This window comes from Nerophis lumbriciformis, linkage group LG05, assembly GCF_033978685.3.
Source record: "Nerophis lumbriciformis linkage group LG05, RoL_Nlum_v2.1, whole genome shotgun sequence".
NCBI lineage: Eukaryota > Metazoa > Chordata > Actinopteri > Syngnathiformes > Syngnathidae > Nerophis > Nerophis lumbriciformis.
The window spans coordinates 55,615,758-55,630,332 of NC_084552.2; the positions used below are offsets into that span (position 1 = coordinate 55,615,758).

The 14,575-nt window shown below is 36.1% G+C and overlaps 1 protein-coding gene across 5 annotated transcripts in view; it reads left to right on the top strand.

The window, feature by feature from the left end:
- Nucleotides 1-14,575, top strand: part of LOC133606147 (kinesin-like protein KIF21A) — a 105,503-nt gene that overhangs the window by 35,074 nt on the left and 55,854 nt on the right. For all 5 annotated transcript variants that reach the window (XM_061959756.1, XM_061959757.1, XM_061959758.1 and 2 more), the window contains exons 2-3: nt 1,531-1,753; nt 4,938-5,120. In XM_061959756.1, the coding sequence (XP_061815740.1) occupies nt 1,531-1,753; nt 4,938-5,120 (406 nt within the window). The remainder of the gene's footprint in view (nt 1-1,530; nt 1,754-4,937; nt 5,121-14,575) is intronic.

Here is a 14,575-nt window from a genome sequence, read left to right on the forward strand (position 1 = left end):
GTACTTTTTTGTCTTGAAGGGGGAATTGCCAACTTCCTGTTGATTTTTGCCCGAGAATATACAATTATGAAAGGTAGGTGTTAGTCAGACCTACATAGAGGTTTTTGTTTCATGTCTCTCCGACCTTCCTAGTGGGAGTTACAGGCAGTCTAGTTTTTTTTTTCCCTAGGGGGCGCTAGAGTGCAATTTTTATTTTTGGGGTTTGGTTTTTTTATCAAAAGGCAATTTTCGCAGGTCCTGATGTGTGGGTCAAATATGGTGAGTTTTGAAGCATGTTAAGTGGGTCAAATTAGTGCTCGAAGAGGCGGCCGGTATAATAGGAGTCCTTTTGCAATGGGCCATTGCGGGCCCTAATAATAAAACCTTACAAATACAATAGGTCCTTATGTCCCATTGCGGGCCCTAATTATAGCGATAAATAAAATAGAGAATACCACAATAAAAACCTTAAGAAGAGTTTAACATGATCAGTAAAAAAGCCTGATTTAAAAAGGTGTGTCTTTAACCTTTTTTTTTTTTTTGTCTGCACTTTACTGGGAAATCATTTAATTGTCTGTGAACACTAAACTCTACCCGCATTGTCAGGCTGATACAGTAATGGCACCTTGTCAGGTTTTGGGAAGGTGGCCAAAGATCTTTAAGAGCGTAAACCAGACTAAGACATTTAATCGCTTTCTGCTCAGACCATCCCTGCTTTTTATTTTTTCACACAGTGTTATACATTGTCGTCAGAAGTATCGATACACAACTGCAACACAAACACTGGCATCCATTCAGGCCGCTACATGAATGAATGGGAGAGTCTTTTCAATGTGTGTGTTGCCATGGACACGCCAGGCAAAGTAGCCCTTTGCATGCACACAAACACACATTGTGTCACGTGCAAAGAGTTGTGTATTACGCATGCCAGACTGTTATTGCAAAGTGGGGATAAAAACTACTTTTATATGTAGATATTGTTCATCCAGGCTGGACAGTGAGTTCAGCAGAGTGGGTTCTTTCTGGCAGGAAATGATGTCATGGCATTTATTTAAGGAGGAGCAAATTCTTAATGAAATCCAGGGTGGGTTGTGTTTACGCTCCTGAACAGCGAGTGTACTGTGAGGTGTGTGCTGGCGCTTTTCAAGGCGTGAAATACAGCTCACACACACACACACACACTGTGTGGAACCACCACTAATTTACTATTCGGTTCTATTGAGATGTTTTTGAGTTGGAATGAAGGAATGAAGGCAGACTGGATGCAACTGTGACTCATGTTCCCTCCCTTAAAGTACACTGAGACACTTCATTAGGTACACCTGCACAGCTTGTGATTCACGACAAACGTTTTTTTTTTTACAAAACAGCGGAACTTTGATTTACGAATTGGTTCTTGAACATGGTTCGTTAATCGAAGTTTGTATAGCGAAGCAAATTTCTCCATGTATGAATAATGGGTTTCCTTTTCTGGCATGTTGACCTGTAGGCCGACTTCAAAGTCACGCATGTTTGAAATAAACCCAGCTAATGTTGATCTTTTTCCACCAGGATTCGTCCTCAGTTGGCCAGAGAGAAGATCGAGGGTTGCCATATTTGCACTTACGTGATGCCCGGGGAGCCGCAGGTGTTCTTGGGCAAGGACAAGGCCTTCACTTACGACTATGTCTTCGACATTAACAGTCAGCAGGACGCCATCTACAGCCACTGCACCGAGAGACTTATTGAGGGCTGCTTCGAGGGCTACAACGCCACCATATTTGCATACGGGCAGGTCAGTTGGACGCCTTTTCTTCATTATTGCCAACATAAATCCTCTTGTTGTTGAACTATATACAGTTTATAAATATATATGTATGTGTATACAGTATCTATATATATATATATATATATATATGTCTTAATAAGGTTATCCAAAAAATAGTGCTCGATACCGTAGTAGAGCGCAATATATGTATGTGTGGGAAAAAAATCACAAGACTATTTCATCTCTACAGGCCTGTTTCATGAGGGGGGTACCCTCAATCGTCAGGAGATTTTAATGGGAGCATTCGCATACCATGGTTTATATAGGGCACAGAGTGGGTGGGTACAGGCTGGCCTAGGGGCGTGGTGATTGGCTCATGTGTTACCTAGGAGGTGTTTCCGTCTATGGCGGCATGTTGTTACAATTTCGCTGCGCTTGTTGAGGGATGACAGGTCTGGACGGTAAATAATAAACAGTTTCTCTTTCAAGCATAGGTTGCATCTTTTATTACCACTATTGTAAGGTGTGCTGGATGCAAGAATTTGCCATGTTATTGAATATTCAACATTATTGTCTTTGAGGTCCCAAATGTGTTTGCTGAGTTCTGTGGTATTTCGCAGGTTTTTGTTCCTGAAAGAAGCCTTGTGATTGTTCCATCTGGTTTTGAATTCACCCTCGGTTAATCCTACATATGTGTCGGATGTGTTAATGTCCTTACCGTATTACCATTAACACATCCGACACATATGTAGGATTAACCGAGGGTGAATTCAAAACCAGATGGAACAATCACAAGGCTTCTTTCAGGAACAAAAACCTGCGAAATACCACAGAACTCAGCAAACACATTTGGGACCTCAAAGACAATAATGTTGAATATTCAATAACATGGCAAATTCTTGCATCCAGCACACCTTACAATAGTGGTAATAAAAGATGCAACCTATGCTTGAAAGAGAAACTGTTTATTATTTACCGTCCAGACCTGTCATCCCTCAACAAGCGCAGCGAAATTGTAACAACATGCCGCCATAGACGGAAACACCTCCTAGGTAACACATGAGCCAATCACCACGCCCCTAGGCCAGCCTGTACCCACCCACTCTGTGCCCTATATAAACCATGGTATGCGAATGCTCCCATTAAAATCTCCTGACGATTGAGGGTACCCCCCCTCATGAAACAGGCCTGTAGAGATGAAATAGTCTTGTGATTTTTTTCCCACACATACATATATATATATATATATATATATATATATATATATATATATATATATATATATATATATATATATATATATATATATATATGTCTTAATAAGGTTATCCAAAAAATAGTGCTCGATACCGTAGTAGAGCGCAATATATGTATGTGTGGGAAAAAAAATCACAAGACTATTTCATCTCTACAGGCCTGTTTCATGAGGGGGGGTACCCTCAATCATCAGGAGATCATCAGAAATCTCCTGATGATTGAGGGTACCCCCCCTCATGAAACAGGCCTGTAGAGATGAAATAGTCTTGTGATTTTTTTCCCACACATACATATATATATATATATATATATATATGTATATATATAATACTGTATTTTTCGGAGTATAAGTCGCACCGGAGTATAAGTCGCACCTGCCGAAAATGCATAATAAAGAAGGAAAAAAAACATATATAAATTGCACTGGAGCCCGGCCAAACTATGAAAAAAAACTGCGACTTATAGTCCGAAAAATACGGTGTATATATATATATATATCTGTGTGTATCTATCTATCTATCTATCTGTGTGTGTATATATATATATCTGTATACATACATATACAGTCATGGTCAAAAGTTTACATACACTTGTAAAGAACATAATGCCATGGCTGTCTTGAGTTTCCAATAATTTCTACAACTCTTATTTTTTTGTGACAGAGTGATTGGAGCACATACTTGTTGGTCACAAAAAACATTCATGAAGTTTGGTTCTTTTATGAATTTATTATGGGTCTACTGAAAATGTGACCAACTCTGCTGGGTCAAAAGTATACATACAGCACTGTTAATATTCGGTTTCATGTCCCTTGGAAAGTTTCACTGCAATAAGGCGCTTTTGGTAGCCATCCACAAGCTTCTGGCAAGCTTCTGGTTGAATTTTGGACCACTCCTCTTGACAAAATTGCTGCAGTTCAGCTAAATGTGTTGGTTTTCTGACAAGGACTTGTTTCTTCAGCATCGTCCACACGTTTAAGTCAGGACTTTGGGAAGGCCATTCTAAAACCTTAATTCTAGCCTGATTTAGCCATTCGTTTACCACTTTTGATGTGTGTTTGAGGTCATTGTCCTGTTGGAACACCCAACTGAGCCCAAGACCCAACCTCCGGGCTGATGATTTTAGGTTGTCCTGAAGAATTTGGAGGTAATCCTCCTTTTTTAATTGTCCCATTTACTCTCTGTAAAGCACCAGTTCCATTGGTAGCAAAACAGGCCCAGAGCATAATACTACCACCACCATGTTTGACGGTAGGGGTGGTGTTCCTGGGATTAAAGGCCTCACCTTTTCTCTTCCAAACATATTGCTGGGTATTGTGGCCAAACAGCTCAATTTTTGTTTCAAAGATAAGACATTCTGGAGGAAAGTTATGTAGTCAGTTAGTTAGTTGTTAGTTAGTTAGTTTTTTCTTACTGGACCAATTTGTTTAATGTAAGCAATATCCTCCTGAGAACAGCGTCCTTCACAGTGGACATTTTGCATTAGTTTTGGGGACGCTGCGTTTCTTAACAGGATGTAGTAGAGTTGACTTACATTTATATTAATGAAAACACAAAATGTAAGTTTCTTTGTTTTACTAATTCAAAGAAATCCAACTAATATTACATCTTGTTTTCTTACCAGTCTTATATAATGATAAAATAACCATGGCCTCAAAAGAAGCTTCAGCTTCATCAGGAGGGAGGAGACCGGAAAAAAAAACAACCAGGTTAGGTTCACTGAGTATGTTACCATAGTAACTGACTTGGAGTTGTACCTCTCTTTTTTTGGAACAGGAAACCTTGAATTTCCCTCCTCTTGGAGATTCCAGCAGGGAGTAGAGCGGGGTGCACATGCTGCATTCCACATAAATCGCCATGGCGACCACCCCCATCCCCACTGTTTCCACAGAGAGCCTCTCGCCCCCTTTGATTTATCGACGTCTATTTAACGCTCGCACCTGTGTCCTCTCCAGACCGGTTCGGGGAAGACGTACACAATGGGAACGGGCCTCGACGTCAACATCGGCGAGGACGAGCTGGGCATCATTCCCAGGGCCGTCAACCACCTGTTCCGGGGCATCGAGGAGCGCAGACAGGCCGCCACGGAGCAGGGCAAGCCTGCCCCTGAGTTCAAGATCAACGCTCAGTTCCTGGAGGTACAAACACTACAGTGGAACCTCCATTTACAAACCTAATTGGTTCTTGAACAGGGTTCATAAAGTGTAAAGTTTGTATAGTGAAACTAATGTCTCCATTAGTAACAATGTAAACATGAATTATATTGGTTCCAGCCTGGACAAAAGTCCATATTTTTGTGAAGGTGTACACTTTGAACACCAAATTTAGTGCTATACAGTACAGTGAAACCTCTATTTACAAACTTAATTGGTTCTTGATTGGGGTCCTTAAGCGAAAAGTTTGTATAGTGAAACGCATGTCTCCATAAGAAACAATGTACACATACATGAATAATTTGTTCCAGCGAATGTGTACACTTTGAACTCAAAATAAAGTGCTATGCAGTACAATGGAACCTCCATTTATTAGCTTAATTGGTTCTTGAACAGGGTTCATAAAGCAACAAAGTTTGTATAGTGAAACTAATGTCTTCATAAGAAATAATGTACACATACATGAATAATTGGTTCTAGCCTGGGCAAAAGTCCATATTTTAGTGAAGGTTTGTACACTTTAAACACAAATATAAAGTGTACAGGGAAAATTCAGGGTTTCCTGTTCCAAATAAGAGAGGTACAACTCCAAGTCAGTTACTATGGTAACATACTCAGTGAACCTAACCTGGTTGTTTTTTTTCCGGTCTCCTCCCTCCTGATGAAGCTGAAGTGTAGTGGAACCTCCATTTACAAACTTAACTGGTTCTTGAACGGGGTTCATAAAGCGAAAATGTTGTGTCGTGAAACAAATTTCTCCATAAAAATCAATGTAAATATGAATAATTGATTCCAGCCTGGACAAAAGTCCATATTTTAGTGAAGGTGTACACTTTGAACACAAAATTAAGTGCTATACAGTACCAGTGGAACCTCCATGTACGAACTTAATTGGTTCTTGATCAGGGTTCAAAAAAGCAAAACGTTTGTATAGTGAAACAAATGTCTCCATAAGAAACAATGTACCCATACATGAATAATTTGTTCCAGTGAAGGTGTACACTTTGAACTCAAAATAAAGTGCTATACAGTACAATGGAACCTCCATTTATTAGCTTAATTGGTTCTTGAACAGGGTTCATAAAGCAACAAAGTTTGTATAGTGAAACTAATGTCTTCATAAGAAATAATGTACACATACATGAATAATTGGTTCTAGCCTGGACAAAAGTCCATATTTTAGTGAAGGTTTGTACACTTTAAACACAAATATAAAGTGCTATACAGTGTAGTAGAACCTCCATTTACAAACTTAACTGGTTCTTGAACGGGGTTCATAAAGCGAAAATGTTGTGTCGTGAAACAAATTTCTCCATAAAAATCAATGTAAATATGAATAATTGGTTCCAGCCTGGACAAAAGTCCATATTTTAGTGAAGATGTACACTTTGAACACAAAATTAAGTGCTATACAGTACCAGTGGAACCTCCATGTACGAACTTAATTGGTTCTTGATCAGGGATAAAAAAAAAAGGGAAAAAGTTTGTATAGTGAAACAAATGTCTCCATAAGAAACAATGTACACATACATGAATAATTTGTTCCAGCCTGGACAAAAGTCCATATTTTAGTGAAGGTGTACACTTTGAACACCAAATTAAGTGCTATACAGTACAGTGGAACCTTTATTTATGAACCTAATTGGTTCTTGATTGGGGGTCCTAAAGCGAAAAGTTTGTATATTGAAACCAATGTCTCCATAAGAAACAATGTACACATACATGAATAATTGGTTCCAGCCTGGACACAAGTCCATATTTTAGTAAAGGTTTGTACACTTTAAACACAAATATAAAGTGCTATACAGTGTAGTAGAACCTCCATTTACAAACTTAACTGGTTCTTGAACGGGGTTCATAAAGTGAAAATGTTGTGTCGTGAAACAAATTTCTCCATAAAAATCAATGTAAATATGAATAATTGGTTCCAGCCTGGATAAAAGTCCATATTTTAGTGAAGATGTACACTTTGAACACAAAATTAAGTGCTATACAGTACCAGTGGAACCTCCATGTACGAACTTAATTGGTTCTTGATCAGGGATAAAAAAAAAAGGAAAAAGTTTGTATAGTGAAACAAATGTCTCCATAAGAAACAATGTACACATACATGAATAATTTGTTCCAGCCTGGACAAAAGTCCATATTTTAGTGAAGGTGTACACTTTGAACACCAAATTAAGTGCTATACAGTACAGTGGAACCTTTATTTATGAACCTAATTGGTTCTTGATTGGGGGTCCTAAAGCGAAAAGTTTGTATATTGAAGCCAATGTCTCCATAAGAAACAATGTACACATACATGAATAATTGGTTCCAGCCTGGACACAAGTCCATATTTTAGTGAAGGTTTGTACACTTTAAACAGAAATATAAAGTGCTATACAGTACAGTGGAACCTCCATTTACAAACTTAATTGGTTCTTGAAAAGGGTTCATAAAGCGAAAATTGTGTGTAGTGAAACAAATTTCTCCATGAAAATCAATGTAAACATGAATAATTGGTTCCAGCCTGGATAAATGTCCATATTTTAGTGAAGATATACACTTTGAACACAAAATTAAGTGCTATACAGTACCAGTGGAACCTCCATGTACGAACTTAATTGGTTCTTGATCAGGGATAAAAAAAGGAAAAGGTTTGTATAGTGAAACAAATGTCTCCATAAGAAACAATGTACACACACATGAATAATTTGTTCCAGCCTGGACAAAAGTCCATATTTTAGTGAAGGTGTACACTTTGAACACCAAATTAAGTGCTATACAGTACAGTGGAACCTTTATTTATGAACCTAATTGGTTCTTGATTGGGGGTCCTAAAGCGAAAAGTTTGTATATTGAAACCAATGTCTCCATAAGAAACAATGTAGACATACATGAATAATTGGTTCCAGCCTGGACACAAGTCCATATTTTAGTGAAGGTTTGTACACTTTAAACAGAAATATAAAGTGCTATACAGTACAGTGGAACCTCCATTTACAAACTTAATTGGTTCTTGAAAAGGGTTCATAAAGCGAAAATTGTGTGTAGTGAAACAAATTTCTCCATGAAAATCAATGTAAACATGAATAATTGGTTCCAGCCTGGATAAATGTCCATATTTTAGTGAAGATGTACACTTTGAACACAAAATTAAGTGCTATACAGTACCAGTGGAACCTCCATGTACGAACTTAATTGGTTCTTGATCAGGGATAAAAAAAAAAAGGAAAAAGTTTGTATAGTGAAACAAATGTCTCCATAAGAAACAATGTACACACACATGAATACTTTGTTCCAGCCTGGACAAAAGTCCATATTTTAGTGAAGGTGTACACTTTGAACACCAAATTAAGTGCTATACAGTACAGTGGAACCTTTATTTATGAACCTAATTGGTTCTTGATTGGGGGTCCTAAAGCGAAAAGTTTGTATATTGAAACCAATGTCTCCATAAGAAACAATGTACACATGCATGAATAATTGGTTCCAGCCTGGACACAAGTCCATATTTTAGTAAAGGTTTGTACACTTTAAACACAAATATAAAGTGCTATACAGTGTAGTAGAACCTCCATTTACAAACTTAACTGGTTCTTGAACGGGGTTCATAAAGTGAAAATGTTGTGTCGTGAAACAAATTTCTCCATAAAAATCAATGTAAATATGAATAATTGGTTCCAGCCTGGATAAAAGTCCATATTTTAGTGAAGATGTACACTTTGAACACAAAATTAAGTGCTATACAGTACCAGTGGAACCTCCATGTACGAACTTAATTGGTTCTTGATCAGGGATAAAAAAAAAAGGAAAAAGTTTGTATAGTGAAACAAATGTCTCCATAAGAAACAATGTACACATACATGAATAATTTGTTCCAGCCTGGACAAAAGTCCATATTTTAGTGAAGGTGTACACTTTGAACACCAAATTAAGTGCTATACAGTACAGTGGAACCTTTATTTATGAACCTAATTGGTTCTTGATTGGGGGTCCTAAAGCGAAAAGTTTGTATATTGAAGCCAATGTCTCCATAAGAAACAATGTACACATACATGAATAATTGGTTCCAGCCTGGACACAAGTCCATATTTTAGTGAAGGTTTGTACACTTTAAACAGAAATATAAAGTGCTATACAGTACAGTGGAACCTCCATTTACAAACTTAATTGGTTCTTGAAAAGGGTTCATAAAGCGAAAATTGTGTGTAGTGAAACAAATTTCTCCATGAAAATCAATGTAAACATGAATAATTGGTTCCAGCCTGGATAAATGTCCATATTTTAGTGAAGATATACACTTTGAACACAAAATTAAGTGCTATACAGTACCAGTGGAACCTCCATGTACGAACTTAATTGGTTCTTGATCAGGGATAAAAAAAGGAAAAAGTTTGTATAGTGAAACAAATGTCTCCATAAGAAACAATGTACACACACATGAATAATTTGTTCCAGCCTGGACAAAAGTCCATATTTTAGTGAAGGTGTACACTTTGAACACCAAATTAAGTGCTATACAGTACAGTGGAACCTTTATTTATGAACCTAATTGGTTCTTGATTGGGGGTCCTAAAGCGAAAAGTTTGTATATTGAAACCAATGTCTCCATAAGAAACAATGTAGACATACATGAATAATTGGTTCCAGCCTGGACACAAGTCCATATTTTAGTGAAGGTTTGTACACTTTAAACAGAAATATAAAGTGCTATACAGTACAGTGGAACCTCCATTTACAAACTTAATTGGTTCTTGAAAAGGGTTCATAAAGCGAAAATTGTGTGTAGTGAAACAAATTTCTCCATGAAAATCAATGTAAACATGAATAATTGGTTCCAGCCTGGATAAATGTCCATATTTTAGTGAAGATGTACACTTTGAACACAAAATTAAGTGCTATACAGTACCAGTGGAACCTCCATGTACGAACTTAATTGGTTCTTGATCAGGGTTCAAAAAAGGAAAACGTTTGTATAGTGAAACAAATGTCTCCATAAGAAACAATGTACACACACATGAATAATTTGTTCCAGCCTGGACAAAAGTCCATATTTTAGTGACGGTGTACACTTTGAACACCAAATTAAGTGCTATACAGTACAGTGGAACCTTTATTTATGAACCTAATTGGTTCTTGATTGGGGGTCCTAAAGCGAAAAGTTTGTATATTGAAACCAATGTCTCCATAAGAAACAATGTACACATACATGAATAATTGGTTCCAGCCTGGACACAAGTCCATATTTTAGTGAAGGTTTGTACACTTTAAACAGAAATATAAAGTGCTATACAGTACAGTGGAACCTCCATTTACAAACTTAATTGGTTCTTGAAAAGGGTTCATAAAGCGAAAATTGTGTGTAGTGAAACAAATTTCTCCATGAAAATCAATGTAAACATGAATAATTGGTTCCAGCCTGGATAAATGTCCATATTTTAGTGAAGGTGTACACTTTGAACACCAAATTAAGTGCTGCACAGTACAATGGGATAATGAATATACCAACAATGGTAATAGACAACATAGCAATAATGGTAAGGAAACATTGAGCATATGTTAACACATGAATAATTGGTTCCAGCCTGGACAAAAGTTCATATTTTAGTGAAGGTTTGTACTCTTTAAACACAAAATAAAGTGCTATACAGTGTATTTGAACCTCCATTTACGAACTTAATTGGTTCTTGAACGGGGTTCATGACGCAAAAAGTTTGTATAGTGAAACAAATGTCTCCATAAGAAACGATGTAAACATGAATAATGGGTTCCAAACTTGACAAAAGTCCATATTTTAGTGAAGGTTTGCACACTTTGAACACAACATAACGTTCTATACACTACAGTACATCAAACAAGCATAACAAGGAGGTGATGATCAACATTCTATTTATTAACAAGCTGGACTGTACTGTATGCGCAGAGAAGTCTGTTTGGTGCCCTCACAAACGATGAGAAATCACAAAAATCCTTAACTTCTCCAGCCATATAGTTAAAATAATCAACATTTAAGAAAATAAAATCTACACACATTAACATCGGCAAAGGAGCCGAAGAGAAAGCAGCAGACAGAGGGAAAAGGAAGGATGGCAAGATTCTGGGGGCTGTGTGTGTGCGAAAGATACCGTCTTTTTGTCCGCTGCGATAGAAGTCTGCTATGGTATCTTTTTCCAGAAAAATCCGGTCTCGTTAGAATTAAATACTTGCTGTGGTACGACACCTGCTTCGTGGATTCTTCCACATTTGTGATTGCTATTAATGTACTCCTCGCAAATAGACTTCTTTTTTTAATTTTTTTAAACTGCCCAGCGATTCCCGCCTTCTTTCCATGCTGGTCCCCTGTCGTTTTGGGACTCATTTTGAGTTAGCAAATTGGACAAAACTTGTCAAAAGGCAAAAAAGTACACACGCTGAAGCGTCGAGAAGTGACTACAGTGGGTTTGGATTTATTTTGGCCTCATCCCTCACCTAAAGCGTGAGTCATTGCAAAAACTGAAATCTAAGTAAGATTGAATATCTCAAATAAGGGTGATATTTGCTTATTTTCTGTCTGATAAGATAATTCTTCTCACTAAGCAGATTTTATGTTTTACTTGTTTTAAGGGTTTTGGTCCTAAATTATCTCAGTAAGATATTACAGCTTGTTGCTGAGATTTTATGACCTATATTGAGTAACACATGCTTGAATATCAACTGTTGCAAAGCGGTGTCATCAACACTCACAAGTATAAAACTACTTTTTTAAAGTAATATTTTTTTATTTCAAGCATGAAAAAAAAAATCATGACTTTGACACAATTGTGTCTCATAATCAAAACAGGTGCCAAATGGACTATGCTGTTTTATGTTCAATGAAACCATAGAAAATACGTACTCCTATAGTAGTACAATTGGCACAAATTTGAACAGAAATAGTTCATGCACATTCAGATAAATTCTTCAAAATTACATTTAAAAATTTTTTGGCTGGGGCCGGGCTGTATGTATGCGCACTAATTGACTGAAAGAGCACGCACTTGGCGCGATGATGTCATGTTATCGATGGAAAAATGCATTTTAGTAGACCACAAGCAGTTGCCTTGTTGCCTTTCCATTAAGAACAATAATTTTGTTTATGGTATAAGTTTGCTGGTTTCAAGAAATGTAATGCTGAGCGCATATCGTTATGTCAAGATAATGGCACTAGCATTTACTTAATTTAAGAATATTTTTCAACATTGAGCAAAAAGGTCTCATGTTTGTTTTTTCTACCAAGAAAAGTGCACTTGTTATTAGTGAGAGAATACTTATTTTAAGGTATTTTTGGGTTCATTGAGGTTAGCTAATTTTACTTGTTTTGGAAAGTCTTGACAAGCTGAATTTTCTTGTTCTATTGGCAGATAATTTTGCTTAGTTCAAGTAAAATACCCCTAATTTTTTTCCCCTTGTTTTTGAACACTGACTTTTTGCAATGTGAGTGAAGAACGCACAACTGACAGATGACACCATATTATCTGCTCACAGATGTCACCTGGTGGTTGTTTGAGAACACTGTCCTGGTTAGTCCCACTTTTTAATGCTTCAGCCTAAGGCTGCAGCTAACGATTATTTTTCTATCGATTAATCTATAGATTTTTTTTTTTTTCGATTAATCGGTTAATCTATAGATTATTTTTTTCGATTAATCTATAGATTATTTTTCCTTTTACCGATTATTTTTTTTATTTAAAATGAGGATGAAAAAATAAATGTAGGCCAGTTTTTTCAAAAGGCATGGCTTTTATTTACAAAAAAAAAAGTATGGCCACTCAGTCAACATTGACAACAACATGGCAAAATATTCTGTAACAATGTAAACATTTGACAAAATTAAAAGTAGCTTATTTGCTTTTAATGTGCAAATATAAAAGTAAACATCCAGTGCAAATCTTAATATTCTGCAATAGTATAAGCATTTCAAAAGTAAAAGTATTGCTTATTTTGCTTTAAAATGTGCAAAAATAAAGATAAACATCCAATTCAAAAAAGTGCAAAATGGAAATATTCTGTAACAACAGTGTAAACATTTCAACAAAAGTAAAAGTATTGCTTATTTGCTAAAATGTGCAAAAATAAAGATAAACATCCAATTCAAAAAAGTGCAAAACGGAAATATTCTGTAACAACAGTGTAAACATTTCAACAAAAGTAAAAGTATTGCTTATTTGCTAAAATGTGCAAAAATAAAGATAAACATCCAATACAAAAAAGTGCAAAACGAAATATTCTGTAACAACAGTGTAAACATTTCAACAAAAGTAAAACTTTTGCTAATTTTGCTTAATAACACAACAATGATAGTATGATTAAAGTGAAAGTTAATTGTTCGTTTGTACATAGTATACGTAATTGTTAATGTTGTAAAAGGTATTTGCACAACTAATTAACGTTAGCGTTAAAGAGGAGCGCGTCTTTGTAAACACTGAACAGGCACGCCAAACGCTCCTCTCAGAGCGAAACGGTGCTTTAGTTTATGAATTTACAACGCAGATACAAATGACACATTCATGTTTTTGTGTAATGATGACAACGTATACTCACGCGGACGATTGACTACCGGTAGTTGATGGTGATGGCAAGAACGCTGCCGTTGTGCTGCTATGATAGGCCATTTCCGCTCGACACAGTGTGCATACAACAACATTATTAGCAGAGGTGGGTAGAGTAGCCAGAAATTGTACTCAAGTAAGAGTACTGTTACTTTAGAGATTTATTACTCAAGTAAAAGTAAGGAGTCGTCACCCAAATATTTACTTGGGTAAAAGTAAAAAGTATGTTGTGAAAAAACTACTCAAGTACTGAGTAACATATACACACATATCATATATATATATATATATATATATATATATATATATATATATATATATATATATATATATGTGTGTATATATATATATATATATACACACACACACACACACACACACACATATACACACACATATATATATATATATATATATATATATATATATATATATATATATATATATATATATATATATATACATACATTGATATATACAGTATATAATTTATATTTATTTATTTTGCCGTTTTTGTTTACATGTTAAAGGTGTTTTAATAATTATACATGCATGTTTAACATATAGATTCCTTTCTTTCATGAAGACAAGAATATAAGTTGGTGTATTACCTGATTCTGATGACTTGCATTGATTGTAATCAGGAAGCAGTGCTGGTAACGTCCACGTTTTCAAATGGAGGAGAAAAAAAGTTCCTCCTTTCTGTCTAATACCACATGAAAGTGGTTGTTATTTGGCATCTTATTTGTCCACCTTCCATATTCGTTTTTATACCCTTTACAAGAAATACATTGGCGGCAAACTCCGTAGCTTGCTAGCTTGTTTGCGCTGGCTTTCGGAGACTCTTATTTTGAAAGCGCAGGCGCGATGGAGCGGGACTTTTATTGT